Genomic DNA, 14,509 nt, shown 5'->3' on the forward strand with positions numbered 1-14,509 from the left:
TCTTCTGTGTCCTATATTCCAGTCAACCGTCAGTCTCTCACCAAAGCAGCTGGATCAGATAGAGGCCACAGGAAAACAATCTGATTACGAAGCAAAATGTGCCTACAGCCCTTCTAGCAGTATTTGTATTACTTAAAAAATAATACCAAATATCACAAATACTTAAAAAGGGGCAGTTTTAAGATTCTCACAATGTGGGGGGAGAAAACCTACCACAATGATGGGGAAGCCCTTAAGAGGAAAAAAAAAAAAAGACGAGTTCTCAAAGCACACCAACCTATTCTGGTGCCATTAACTCACAGTACAAATAGCACTTTCCACTTCTGACTCCAGGTTTTCTATACACCTTAGGGTTTGTGAAGTTTCCTTCAGGGTAGCTCAGAAGTATGGAGGGGAGGGCTCTGCAGGTGGCTGGATGCTGGGCTACTTAATGTTGGGAACTGCTTTAAATACTTCAGGGGAGTAAATTTGCATTCTTCTTTACATTTGGCTCAGGATTAATTTGGCATTTGCTGTATTTCATCAACATACACCTACTTCAGGGTTATAAGGGAAATCTCTTTTGGTATTAAAACCCAGGAGCAGACCATCAACTACAGCTTAGGCACACAACACTGGCAGCTGACTTTCTTATTCTGGTAGTCAAATAGATGGTAATCATTTTCCAACTAGTTAATTTCAAACCTAATTTTAAACCCAAATAGTGCCTAAGTTTTGATGGCTTACTAATTAAGCATAAAAGGTAAAAATTTTGAAACAAAAAAAGAACTATACCCATAAACTTTTTATGACATGTTTAAGAGCAGAAGAGGAAGATTATTGACACGCGTAAGCACTGATCTTGCCCTCAGTCACAGTAAGAAATGTTTCACTTCATCACGCTTTGAAAATCTGCTCTAATAAAAGCTTGCGCTGTGCCTCATGTGAGTGGCAATAAGGAATGTTAGATTTTTAGACATCAAGAGTTAAAAAGCATCACTCCTCTAAAACTAACGTCTTAAAATAAAACCCCCCCAAGACCCTCCAGATGACAGTGTTTCAGTGAATGGCTTTTAAGACACCAATGTTGGAACAGTAATTACCTGCAAGGGACTCGCCAGGGACCTGTTTTTAGGTACTGTAAATGCTTTGAGAACATTGTCTTCATCTTCTGATACTGGCGTCATTAGAACGGAACTTGTGAGAATATTCTAAAGGGAAAGAACAATTTGGAATTTAAATGAGCCTGGAAAATATGAGAGCTGACACAATTTTGACACTGTAGAGAAGAGATTATATGAAGTGATACACAGGAGCAGGAACAAGTGCGGGAACCTGCCAGAAATTCTCTTCTTGCTGAGCTTAGAGAAGACCTTAGATACGCCCAACCCTAATCCCACCGTGGCAAACACTTCTAAAACAAAAAGCTTTGGGGTCTCACATAGTTCTAGGTAGGAGGTGGGCACTCAAAAAAAAAAAATAAATAAAAAATCTGCTAAAGGAATTAAAGGAATCTGCTAAAAAAATCCATGCTTTTAAAAACGAAAGACTGGGGTGCTTGGGTGGCTCAGTTGGTTAAGCAACTGCCTTCAGCTCAGGTCATGATCCTGGAGTCCCAGGATCAACTCCTACATTGGGCTCCCTGCTCCGTGAGGAGTCTGCTCTCCCCCTCTGACCTCACTACTCTCACACTCGCTCTCTCTCTCTCTCTCAAATAAATAAAATAAAATAAATTAAAGTGAAAGACTGGGCACCTGGGTGGCTCAGTTGGTTAAGCATCTGACTCTTGATTTCAGCTCAGGTCATGATCTCAGGGTCGTGAGATCAAGCCCTGATTTGGGCTCTGAAATCAGTGGGGAGTCTGCTTGGGATTCTCTCTGCCTCTCCCTCTGCCCCTCCTCCTGCTCTTGCTCTTCTAAAATAAAGAAACAAATATTTTCTAAAATAAAAATGAAAGATTTACTTAGTGCTAGTTAGAGAACTCTTTATTCTGTATATTGGTACCAAAATATTTTTTAGAGCTACAAATTAATGGCAGCGTAGTATAATGCTTAAAAGCATGGAATTTAGAACAAGACTTTCTGAGTTCGAATCCCGAACCACCACTTATTGGTTATAAAATCTTAAGCAAGTAAGTAAGCCTCCTTGTGCCCATTTCCCAGTTGGTATAATGGCAAAGATGATGTTACCAACTTTGCAAGGCTGTTGTGAGGCTTCAATGAGGTGATGCATCTGAAGCTCTTAGAATGGCACTTACCCCTTAGTACATACTGAACAAGATTAACTATTCTTATGAGCTCTGATTCTCCAAATAGGACAACCATTTGCAAACTCCAAACTTTAAAGATGGTGGTAACTGAGTGCTAAAAAGAAAGGCGCCATCAAGCCATGACAGGAAACGGAGGAAACAAATACAAATCACTAAGTGAAAGAAGCCTGTCTGAAAAGGCTACAGGGTATATGATTTTAACCATATGAAGTCTTGGAAAAAGCAAAACTATAGAGACAGTCAAAAGATCAGCGGTTGCCAGGGGTTGGCAGAGGCAGGGGTTGGTGGTGGAGGGACGAATAGGTAGACCACAGAGAATTTTTAGGACAATGAAACTACTGTGTATCTATCCTATTCTAATGGTGGATACACGTCATAAATTTGTCCAAACCCATCGAATGTATAGCGCCAACAGTGAACCCTAATATAGACTATGGACTTTGGGGGAGGAAGGGTCAATGATGTTGGTTCATCAGCGGTAACAAAGGTACCAGTCTAGTGAGGGATGTCGGCAACGAGGAGGGCTATGCAGGTACGGGGGCAGGGGTGTGTGGAAAATCTTGGTAGCTTTACAGCTTTGCTGTGAACCCAAAACCGCTCTAAAGAATAAAGTTTATTTTAAAAAAATGGTGGCAAGCAAAGTCATGCAGTAATAAGAACAATAAAGAGCGTCTGCTATAGACACGGACTGGCCTCATGCTAGATGCTACCTGAAACCAAAGAGGAGGCAATGCAACAAGGAGGAAATACTACCCTTAGAAGACAAACACATGAAAAGAAAATGTAAAATTAACGTTCTGCTTTCATGGAAACATGTATTTTGGCGCAGCAGATTTTTTAAGTGACAGGGATGCTCAAATCACAAGAATACAGGTAATGAAAAATCTGCATGGAAAATAATCTATTTCCAATACATATACAAAAATTTCTATATTCAACATTAATAATCATGAGAAAACAGTCATACAACAGAGAACATTTAGAAATAGGATGCATTAAATAGTGCTAAAACCACAGGAGCCTCACGCACCACGCAGAGAATTCTGTGGGGCACCAACATCTCCTAAATGGGCAAGTACTTACTGGCACGTCTGTCACAGGCGATGCCTGTGTGAACAGCTGGGTGTTCAGACTCTCCCCTTCCCAGTGGCTGGAGCAGAAGAAGTTTCCTGCTTTATCCGTTGGGGATTCCACCTAAAAACAAACAGGAAGTGCTTCGTTGTTTCTAGAACTTACCACAGAACACTGACATTTGAGAGTAAATTTCTATAAAATGAGTAATATCTGAGGATTTAATGTATATCATGTTGACTGTAGTCGGTAGCACTGTACTGTATAATTGAAATGGGCTAAGAGAGCAGAACTTAAAACTTCTCACAAAAAAAACTTAACAAAAGGTCAACGTGTGAGGTGTTGGGTGTGCCCATTAACTCAGTGAGGGAGAATCCTTCCACAATGTATGTGTATACCATGTCGTCAGGTTGTACACTTTAAATCTCACAATTTTGTCAATCACATCTCAATGAGTCAATCTCTGGTCAGTCTCTCAAACATTTATCCTTCTATGAAAAAAAATTCCAGAGGCTCTATATCCACCTGCAGGAAATGCTACTTGCCACCCAAGACAAAACTTTTTTTTTTTTTTTTAGATTTTATTTATTCATTTGAGAGAGAGAGAGTACAAGCAAGGGGAGAGGCAGAGGGAGAGGGAGATGCAGACTCCCTGCTGAGCTGGGAGCCTGACTCAGGGCTTGATCCCGGGACCTGGAGACTATGACCTGAGCTGAAGGCAGATGCTTAACCATCTGAGCCACCCGGCTCCCCACAAACTAAAACTTTGATCCTTGCACGTTAGTGTCTTTTTCTTTTATACTAGACACTATTAGATACTATTATTTTAATTTAAATTTCAACTCTCCATGACATCTGAAAATTAAAAATCATGTGTATTAATTATCTATGTGTTTGTGTATCAGTGATAAAAATGTACAGAAAAGAAGTGCCTGCATGGCTCAGTCGACTGAACATCCATCCCTTGATCTCAGGGTCGTGAGTTCAAGCCCTGCATTGGGCTCCATGCTAGGCATGAAGCCTACTTAAAAAACAAACCAACAAAAATAAAAAATCCAGTAAAATGTTTTCCTTTCTTTTTTTTTTATCCTCCCTAACACATTTTCTGTTCAAACACGAAGTAGGTAGAGGTGGCTTGGCCTCCCAGATGAGAGGTCCCATGCCTACTACAGTCTGGCAGTACCTCTTAGCCACATCTTGCAGGAAAATCTTGAATGAAAAGTGCTGTTGATCCCCAGTCCTGATGCCAGACATATAAGGCGGCCACAAGGAACAGAGGCAGCAGGATTCACATCTTACTCCTTCCAAAGCATCTCGCACTTACCTCTTGTTTGATCTTTTTCAGCAAAGGGGGTCCATTTTCTTGAAACTCGGCAACAATGCCAGGTTTGTCTGTTTCCTGCTTGATCACATCCTGTAGGTCTTCTACTAGGTGAGATGGTGTCTGAGGCTGAAAAGAAGAGTGGGTATGTGTGCATCAGAGGACAATTTCTGTCTGCGCTAATCAACCAGTTAACCTCGGGAACTTGGCCCGGACTTACTAGCATCTTCAGAGGTCCATATTTAATTTCTTGAGCTGCCAGGGCGTGTTTGAATGGTGTAGGAGTTCTTGGAGAGCTTTCTAGGATTGACCTTTTGATAGCTGGAGTTCTAAAACTTTAAAAAGAAAACAAGTGTTGGTTCAGTTACAGAAGAACATTTGTCCTTTCCATCACTCTGCCTATTCAATGCAATATTTTTGTACTGAATAAACTCTGTTGTTGATATACAATTGGGTATGTGAATTAACCATATATGTGTTGTTAAGAAAAAGATAATATATACATCACATATTGCCAAAGAGTTCAAATTATGATACTCTTAAGAGGATTAAACTATTTTTCATCTTTCTTTCATCATTCTGGAGACACAGTGATCCTAGGTTTTTATAATGACTAAAAACGTTATAAAGATTTGTTGTCATTTCCAAATCTATTTGATCTATTCATTAAAAGAGGCCCACAACAGAAAACATACGTTAACTTTTTAAAATGTACTTATTGTAAGTGGAAATTGTAAGATATCATTTTTAAAGGTTTCTTATAATTCATATTGATATTCTCTGCCATTTCTTTGAATAGAGGAAGGTTTTTTTAAAAAATATAAACATTGCTTAATCACTCCTTGGCTTCTGATCATATGATATTACTGGGGATTTTAGAAGTCCTATCTATAGATAAATTTCAAAAAGGAAACATAAGATTAAAGAATATGAACTAAGTAAAGAACCATACCATTGTTATTCTGAATTTTATAAGCAGAGAGGAAAGGAGGTTGAAAATTTTGTTCTCAGTGAAGAAGAAAAAGCCTTACTGAGCAAACTGAACAACTGAATGAAAAGTTATATGAGTATGATCTCACCTCTGCATGTGGTTCTACATAGTCCTTCTGAATAGGACTTTTTTTTTTAAGATTTTATTTATTTATTTGACAGAAAGAGAGAGAGATCACAAGTAAGCAGAGAGGCAGGCAGAGAGAGAGAGAGGGGAGGAAGCAGGCTTCCTGCTGAGCAGAGACCCCCCCACCTCCCACGCAGGACTCGATCCCAAGACCCTGGGATCATGACCCAAGCCGAAGGCAGAGGCTTTAACCCACTGAGCCACCCAGGCCTCCCTGAACAGGACATTTTGAAGTGAGTTACAAAACGTAATCTAGTTTACCTACTGACTTGCCTCCCCCAGGTAGTTGTAACATGCCTAGGACAGATATAGTCAATGTGGGAATATCCCTGATTAGATACATACAAATGGGTCACATATTTGGAGGCTATATTCCATTAATTAAATAAAAGTAAATAATTTTATTCTTGAACCAAGCACTTACATAGTATTTTCCTTTTGAGTTTTCACAGTCTGGTCTCTATGAAATGGTGTTGTAACAGTCAATTTGTGACCATTGAGAGGTGTGGAAGTTAAAGAAGGCATTTCCAAGTCTAAGTTTTCATGGTTACCAGAAGTGTTTAAGAACTAAATATGGGAAGAAAGAAAAAATATTACGTAAGCAGTGATTCCTTATTCAGCCCAACTTAAATATCACACCATGGTAACAAGCGAGTATGTTTTACTGACCCATTACGTAAAATAATAAAGATATTAATAAGCACATAGTGTTGGATAGGGTATTATTTTATTTCAGTTGGAGTGCAATTTGGAGTGTAATTTCCAAGCAATAAAACCTAGGGTCGTTGCTAAAAAACTCGCAAAATCCTATGAAAATATTCTTAATAAATACTATTTGTCATTAAAGAGAATGAGCTGCATACTTTATTAAGATTATAAGCCTTAAAGTGATTTTTTGGAAAGTAATTATTGTTTTTCTTTCATGCTGTTTTTTTTTTCTCTTTAATGACCTATGAATTATTATGATGGAAGGTTTGCATTATATGGAAAATTCTTGAATAATAAGATATGTTTCTCAGAATGCCATTGTTCAGGGGCAATCATAGGTGTTCCTCAAAAAGTTCTAAGGTAAAATAAATTTGGAAAACAAACATATCATAATCTCCTTCTGGATATTTACAATGTGCATCAGTGTCTTTAAAAACTCTGAGAGGTCCTGTAGTAAAGATAGTGCTTCCCAAGCTTATATTCGTATATATTTAGATTTTTTTCTGGAACATCTACTAAAGCCTTGCAGAACTAATATTCTCCAGAACACAATTTGGAAGATACAAACAAATAACAAGATAATTTGGGGGGTGGGTGCTTCATTTTCTCATACTTAAAGCTGTCCTTAAAATAAACTCAACAGACATACTTGGGAAAATGTGTTAAAGTGCCAAATTATCTAATAACTTCAATCAGTTTAGCAATTAAAGACTACAAGTCTCTGTTAAGAATTATAACTTCCATGCCTTGAAAAAACTCTATGCAATGAGAATATTCATGGCAAAAAACCATGTTGATAAAATAGTATGGCATAACCTAAAAAAGCCAGTGTTGAGAAATTAAAAATAAAACATAAGTTGTTTTCCTTAAGCATTTGTTTCTTATGCTTTCCCAAAACTTTCGCACTGAAGTATGGATCAGAATCTCTCAAGCTTCTGGTTGCAAACCAAATGCTCTCCAAACCCAGTTTGGTTCCCTCCTCCCTGGGTCAGTGAATCACAAAATAATAAGTGAACAAATGCAGAAAATCTGCTAAAGTTCTTAAGGAGGGGGAAGGGATGGGAGAAAAGGAAGGGATAGAATGTTCAACTCTAACGTTGGAGGAAATAAAAGCACATCCCATGCAACTAACAGTGTTTTAAATCACCCGAAAGAAAGAGAGAGAATTATGACAAAATCAGCAGTCAGCCTACAGATGGCTCCAACTATGGGAGGCAGTATGACGTGGCAACAGCCAGGGTCAACGATGGCACAGAATCAGTGAGGGCAACAGTAATTAGTCATTTGTTCCAAAGGATTAGTTTCCAGATTATTAAGGCTCAAGTGGCTGTTGAAAATTAGTAAAAGCCGTGCAGAAACTGTGCTCTACCTGTGAAGGGGAGAAGGGTAGGCTTTTGACAGGGGAACGCTGGGGAGTTGAGCTGCTGACGCCAGCAAATACGAAGGAGCTAGAGTCTCCCGTGGCCAAGGGGCTTGCCTGGCCCCGCTTTTTTCGTAGGATGACCAGTGGAAGTGTGCTGTGCCTCGAAGGAGGTGAGAGCTTGAGCGGGTCAAGGGAACCCTCGTTCAACTTGAGTCTGTGCGCCCTCGTGCTAGGCTCTCCTGCAGAGCTAGTCACTCTGCCCTCTCTTTGCTGAAGCTGTAGGGCTTTGCCTGCATGCTGTTGGCTAGGTGAAAACTCTGGTTCTTCACAGAATTCAAAACTGCTGAGATCACACCGTGATGAAGAATCCTGAAACAATGTGGGAGGTGCAGAACTTTGAGACGGTGTGTGCCTGCTGCGTGCCTCCACCTGAAACAGCGCTGAGGAAGAGATGCTGACGGTGGACAAAACACCTGGCCCTCTTGAGAAATGGCCTCAGGATTCATGATTGTTCTGGGACGCTGCACAGCGGGTCTCCCATGCTGCCTGCACGCTAGTCCCTGTGGACATGCCACAGGGAACCCCCCAGACTCTCTCACTTTCATGCAATCCAAAGCAAAAAGGAAACCTGTTCTAGATGGCGCATTTTGGCAAGGGGCATCCCATTTGATGGATAGGCCATAAATATGCTTTTTAGCGACAAAGGAAATGAACTGAGTGTCTACATTTTGGGTGCTGCACTCACATGTATTTCACTAAAGATAGTTTGTCTTAGTGAACCAGCTGGGACTGGGAATCAATGATCAATGTTTTGTGGTGAGAGCCATGTACCACCAGTGAACTCCTTCCTGCTTCAGATACATAGAAAGGCTGCTTTTAAGTTCTGAGCAAACACAATTCTTAATGTGTTATCCGAAAGCAAAGCACAATTCTGGAGAAACACAAAGAAGTAACAAAGTAAAATAAGTTACAAATAACTCAAAGCTCATTTCATAAACCAGGATCTACTTATAGGTCATTAACTTTACTATTGTAAAAAAATATGCATTTTGAAGGAAATGCGTGAAAAGCTACCTTTTATCTGGGTTGTCTATGAATTCAGATCTCTGAAAAAAGATAGATGCAAAGGCCGAAATCATACTTTTACATTAATATATGCTAATAACATGATCTTTGCAACAGAAAATGGCAATCATCTGAGAAATGGGTTTCCTAATCCATCTGCAAAAACATAAACTTGTCTTAACAGTTCTACTTACAGAATCTATAAATTGAAGTGTTTCTGCAAATTCTAAGAGGTTCTTGACGTTATCCAGGATGGTCCCTTGGTGAACGATCATGCACCTTGCTGGGGAGGCACTTTCTTCAGGTAGGGAGCCAGGGTCCACAGGCAGAGATGGAGTGGAGTGGTGTTCTTCCAAACAGGAAACAGGTGCACTGTCCCCATGAGGTCTGGTGTGGTCAGCGATGGTGGTGCTGTGCCACCCGGGATAGCTGCATGTGTGGTTCTGGGTCTAAGGCGGGGTTGAGGGGGGTGGGGGACAAAGAAAGAGCGGGGAGAAGAAAGGGAGAAGGAACTTAGCAATGAAGTTGCACAAGGTATCAGATGCTGTTGGAGGAAAGATAAAAGTAGTTGCATCACCCAAAACTTGCGCCTATGAAACAGTTGTCAAGATGTTTCCTTTTATCGATGCAAGACCCTGCTTTTTAATAGCGTTAAGGTCTGTCGCCTCCATGAGCACCCTCACTGTCATCATTTTGCTAAAACTGTAAACAGAGGGACTGTGTCACAAAGTACAAGTCTCACACAGGCCACCTTCAAGATCTACTTTACCATAACTTCCAAAAGGGCACATATAGTTGCTGCGAACTAAGCATTGTCCCATTAACCTACAAAAAGGCCAGGAGACTCAAGAGTTAGAGTTCCTTTTATCTGCATATACTCTTTTTGCTTCTATCCCTTCTGAATGTTCCCAATTGCACTGAGGCCCTGAAGGGCTGCCAGATCAACGTGGTTAGGAAAGCAGAAGAGCGCACTAACAGAAGGCGCCTTTCAGCATGACCACGCAACAGGAGACATTGCAAAACGCGAACTAAAGTTAAAAAGTGGTTGAACTAACATATGCACAGAACTAAAGTTAAAAAGTGGCTGAACTAACATATGCACATAATCGTCTTACTATTTAACCCCAAAGGAATCCACTCCTATGAATCCCTACTGGGTATTACATCTCTTTTATTCTCTTTGTTGTTTAACTACATAGGTTACAAAGTACAGGTCACGTTCTCAGTTCGCAGTCCACCCACCAAAAAAATCAGTAGTGGTCCTCACAGCTCTCATGCGTGCAAAAAAGAGAGCAGTCCTGTTATTTACGGAGAGCTTATCCATACCTTCTTCCATGTATATATGGAACAGGCATCAGATCATATGTGAAATAATAAAGTAAGAAAATCTAGGTTAAGAAAAATGATAGAAAAAGAAAAATGTCAATTGAATAGATACCAGAGACAGGTATCTTTGTAAAAAATGGCAGATTTTCATTTATTTATATCCGTTAGTTAGTCTTCGAATGGATAACAGTCCTGAAAAAACAAGAGAATCGATGGTGGCCCCCACAAATGGACTCTGCCACACAAAAGGGCCACGTTCAATTTGGTCAACATACATTGGGATCCCAACTGCATTTTAGCACAAGCAACTTCTCTTCAAGCACTATCAATGGATCTATAGTCGTGGTTAATGTAGTAGTTAGAAGAGAAGGGAAAAGAGACAGAGGGCGTGGGGGTGACGCTGCTGTCTGTCCCCCATTGAAGCACATGGTTCTGTTCTTACCGGTAGCGCCTGCTGTCCTTTGAGCTCATTCTCAGTTGACATGAGGAGCAACTCTAATTCCTTTATTCGCTTTTCTTTCTCAGGGTCTTCATCATTATAGTGTCTCTGAAATTAAAAGTTAAGAGAGAATAAAATTCAAGGGCCTGACTGGAAGCTATAGATAAAATTGTTGTGGCCCACAGTTGTGAGGAACCATTGGGCTCTGTGAGCCTCAGTGTGAGATCAATGCCAGCAGAATCCAGCCACTGTACAAAGCTTTGGGAAGGTTCTTCCAGATGTAAGGGAGCGATGCGAGATCTGAGTCTCGAGGGGGCACTCGCGGATGTGCTGGTTCAGCTAACAACATCAGAGAACCAGAGAATTCCTAAGCAGGTTTCCCCTAGAAGCGAAGATTGGTAGCCTGCTGGCCAGAACTCCACCCCACTCTCCACTCTGCCCTCTTTTTTTCTCTCTCTCTTTTACTTCAGCTGGTCAAGTGAAAATAAGTGTTTAGATGAAAGAAATAAAGCACATCTTTAAAAAGTTTGCTTTGAACAGCCCACGAGTTTCTTGAGGAAAATGTCTTCAAATGATCTTACCTGAATGGCTGCAGCCGCTGGCTGAGGGACGTTGACTATATTTACATGTAACGCTACAGGATACGGGACATGACTGGAGACCTAGATCAAAAAGGCAGACAAACAAAGGCCGAGTCATTCATGATCACATAGGCATTAGGGGACTTGGCTTTCTGAGGTTTTGCTCTAGGACTGAGGAAAAACAAAACTCTACTGATAAAATTCAGACACAGAGGAAAAAAAAGGAAAAAAACAACAACAACCCTCTAATTTGAAAATTTAGCCAAGTCTTTAAAAATGGCTAAATAAGTAGTTGAAGGAACATAAAGAGATTTAAAGTTCTCATTGATCTTGATGAGAAGTATTCCTTAATTAGAGTAAAGCACAATGAAACACAATGAAAACATAACCTAAAAATCATTCATGAATGTATGAAAGAAGTCATAATGGGAAAAAACTGATGGCTCTAGCTGTTTATAATAGAAATATTTTTCTTGGAATAATTATGAGTTTTAGTAAAGAGCACAGAACTGCCTACGATAGTTCATTCATCTGAGACTTTTCTGGTAAGTCTGTAGTCAAATGTATGGAATAGACAGAGAAGAGTGAAAACTCTTTAGGAATATATTTTGAATATAATTTGCATATGAGCTCCATATTCTTGGCTAAGTTTCACCATCTGTTACTGTTAGTTGTAAGATTAAAGTTTATTGATCTTATTATCTTCTTTTTCCTTATTTTTCTTTTCCCAACCATTATGGAAATTTCCTTCCCTGAATAGAAATATCTGGCAATTAGGAAGGAATCACACTGATCCAAAGGAGGATGAAAGGAGAAATCAGAAAATGGTGTCACAACCTGCTCCTGACTCAAAGTAAGAAGGTAAACACGCTGGGAAGGAATAAATTAAGACATTTCTGCTAGATCACTACCAGAATCAAACTTACAGAATCAAACTTGTTGAATTTTAGTGTCAAACGATCTCCTCTTTAATATGACATTCACTTTTCATTTTGGAAGAGGGAAATACATTTTCATTTCCCCCTTCTGCTTCAGCAAGAGCTTGTTAAGTAAATTTACATGCAAAAGCTAATTTGATCTGAAACATTTAAGTTAAAATCTGACAACCTGGACTCCTCCAGTCTTGCCCTGTGAGCTGGGTGACTCTCTGTAGATCACTTAACACCCTGGCTTCAGGGGCTGTGCCCCCAGATAATAACATCTCCCCATATCTACCTCAAAGGCTGTAGGTTGGGGATCGAAGGGGGTCATGTTTATGGAAGTTCTCTGAAAAGTATAAAAGTGTGAGGTAGTCCTTCTACCTGGAGCTAAAATCACTGATCATCTCCCTCAGGAAACTAAATTCTCAAAAATGGCTTACATTTTGTGCTTCAGAAATGTGGTAATAGGGATAGTCATTGTTCACCGAGGGCTGGCCAGCTGGTGGGAGATGAGCTGACGGTGAAGGATGAGCAAAACCCATCAGATGGCTGTTCTTCTGGAAACTGGGGGCCACTGTAGGTGGGCTGGCTTTCGAAGACTCCTGCAGATAACCTTCCTGCTCGACCTTCCGACGCATTGTAGAATTCCAGTGGTTCTTGATAGCATTATCAGTTCTGCACAGAAATAGATCACATAAGGATTTTACAAACAAAAATTTCAATTCAGATTAGAGTTAATTGACAGAAAACTGTTTCAAACAGAGACCTTTTCTTCTGGTCTTTTGGGATTGTTGCTGTTTTAACTGTTTCAGTCTTCTGGACCTCTGAAAAGTCATGCTTCCCCTATTACCTAATTGAAAATCCACAGATTTTTCTCATTACCCCTTATGGAACATATGTGGACCTCTAGAAATCTTTAAACTCTTTAAGCACTTTGTTTCCTTGATAAAAGAATATTTTAAATACATCCACCCTTCGTGTTTATTCTGACTGTTCATGGTACGAGGCTATAACACAACTTAGAGATACAGCTGTTCTAGAAAATTTCTCCTTTGAGTGTGGCTTAGCAGGGCCTACCCACCACAATGGGTACACAGTAAAAGTTTGGTGAATGATAACGATGTTGCCATCACTGTCTGCTTTTTATCTCAGAGAGCACCACGCAGAAATTTTGAGTAAAATAAAAAAGGAAAAAAGGAAAAAAAGAAATTCCCACCTTTTGCAGTCCACCTCAAACTGTTCTCTAACCAGAAGTGAGAATGGAAAATGGGATCCAGAAGGGAAAGATGCTAAGTCCCAATGTATTTTCCAACTGCAAAGCATTTTTACTAAAGTCTTTCAATTCTCAGGAAAACAGTTTCTCAATTCAAAAAAGACAAAAACAAAAACAAAAACCGTTTTAAGTCTCCCTTTTACTGTCTTGAAGGGGGTGGGGACATGTATGCTAAAGAAAGAGGAAGTTCAATTGCCCCTTAAATTTTTACAAGAATCAACAGCATACCCTCTCAGGCCAAATGGGACAAAAGCCCTCCTTTCTTCAGCCTCTTGGATTTTCTAAGCTGATCCTGAACCCTCCATGAGGGAGGAACAGCTCTGGAAGGTCACACAAGAACACTACCTGAACCATCAGAGCCATGGCCTTCTTTGAAAGGACCCTTTCTCCAATCCTGAAGCTCAAGGATAAAATCTATTAAATTTTTTCTATCTTACATTATTTACATAAGATTTATAATGAAAGGTATCTTCCAAATTAAAGAAAATGTGTTTATAAAGTGTTCCAGTGGGGTAAGTGGGACAAAAATGAGCTTCTATTGATATCCCTCATAATGAGGTCATTTTTGTGCCTTGTCCATTTAAAGAAAGCATAACACTGGCATTATTTAAAAACCTGGAAGCAGTATGATAATTCTAGAAATGCTCTGCTTCTTCAAAGGAAGAAAAATGAAGCCGTGTGGTATAATGAAATGAACGCTAGTAACAGGAAAATGACAGCTGAGCTTCTTCTGGTCACTTCACCAGCTGCACGAATTTAGACCAGAGACAAGATGTCGCTTCTCAGTTTCCTTCTATGTGTTTAGAGGTTTTATAGTTTACAGAGTGCTTCGACATCCATTTTATTTGATACGAACATTGGCCTTGTGGAGGAGGCTAATACTCATTTTGCCAATGGGGTGACTGAAGCTGAGGAAGGTTCACTGACTTGGCCCAGAGCGCACTGTTGGGTGGATTCTGGAAGTACTTGACCAGAGAAATGCTAAGAGCTCCTCCAATTTAAAAACCTATGGTTCTGGCATATCTCATGAAACATGATCATTGGAATGTAATTCACTCACCACACATTTAAAACAAA

General features: G+C 39.9%; 1 protein-coding gene across 2 annotated transcripts in view; it reads right to left on the minus strand.

Annotated features, from left to right (window-relative positions):
- Positions 1 to 14,509, minus strand: part of MYB (MYB proto-oncogene, transcription factor) — a 34,272-nt gene that overhangs the window by 11,028 nt on the left and 8,735 nt on the right. The window contains exons 6-15 of one of the 2 annotated variants that reach the window (XM_046006840.1): positions 12,600 to 12,834; positions 11,240 to 11,320; positions 10,662 to 10,766; positions 9,088 to 9,342; positions 7,835 to 8,197; positions 6,182 to 6,324; positions 4,861 to 4,975; positions 4,644 to 4,769; positions 3,332 to 3,442; positions 1,083 to 1,190 (exon numbers count right to left, since the gene is read on the minus strand). In XM_046006840.1, the coding sequence (XP_045862796.1) occupies positions 1,083 to 1,190; positions 3,332 to 3,442; positions 4,644 to 4,769; positions 4,861 to 4,975; positions 6,182 to 6,324; positions 7,835 to 8,197; positions 9,088 to 9,342; positions 10,662 to 10,766; positions 11,240 to 11,320; positions 12,600 to 12,834 (1,642 nt within the window). The remainder of the gene's footprint in view (positions 1 to 1,082; positions 1,191 to 3,331; positions 3,443 to 4,643; positions 4,770 to 4,860; positions 4,976 to 6,181; positions 6,325 to 7,834; positions 8,198 to 9,087; positions 9,343 to 10,661; positions 10,767 to 11,239; positions 11,321 to 12,599; positions 12,835 to 14,509) is intronic. The other variant, XM_046006841.1, reaches the window with a different exon arrangement.

The sequence above is a fragment of the Meles meles genome, chromosome 5 (genome assembly GCF_922984935.1).
Source record: "Meles meles chromosome 5, mMelMel3.1 paternal haplotype, whole genome shotgun sequence".
NCBI classification, from domain to species: domain Eukaryota; kingdom Metazoa; phylum Chordata; class Mammalia; order Carnivora; family Mustelidae; genus Meles; species Meles meles.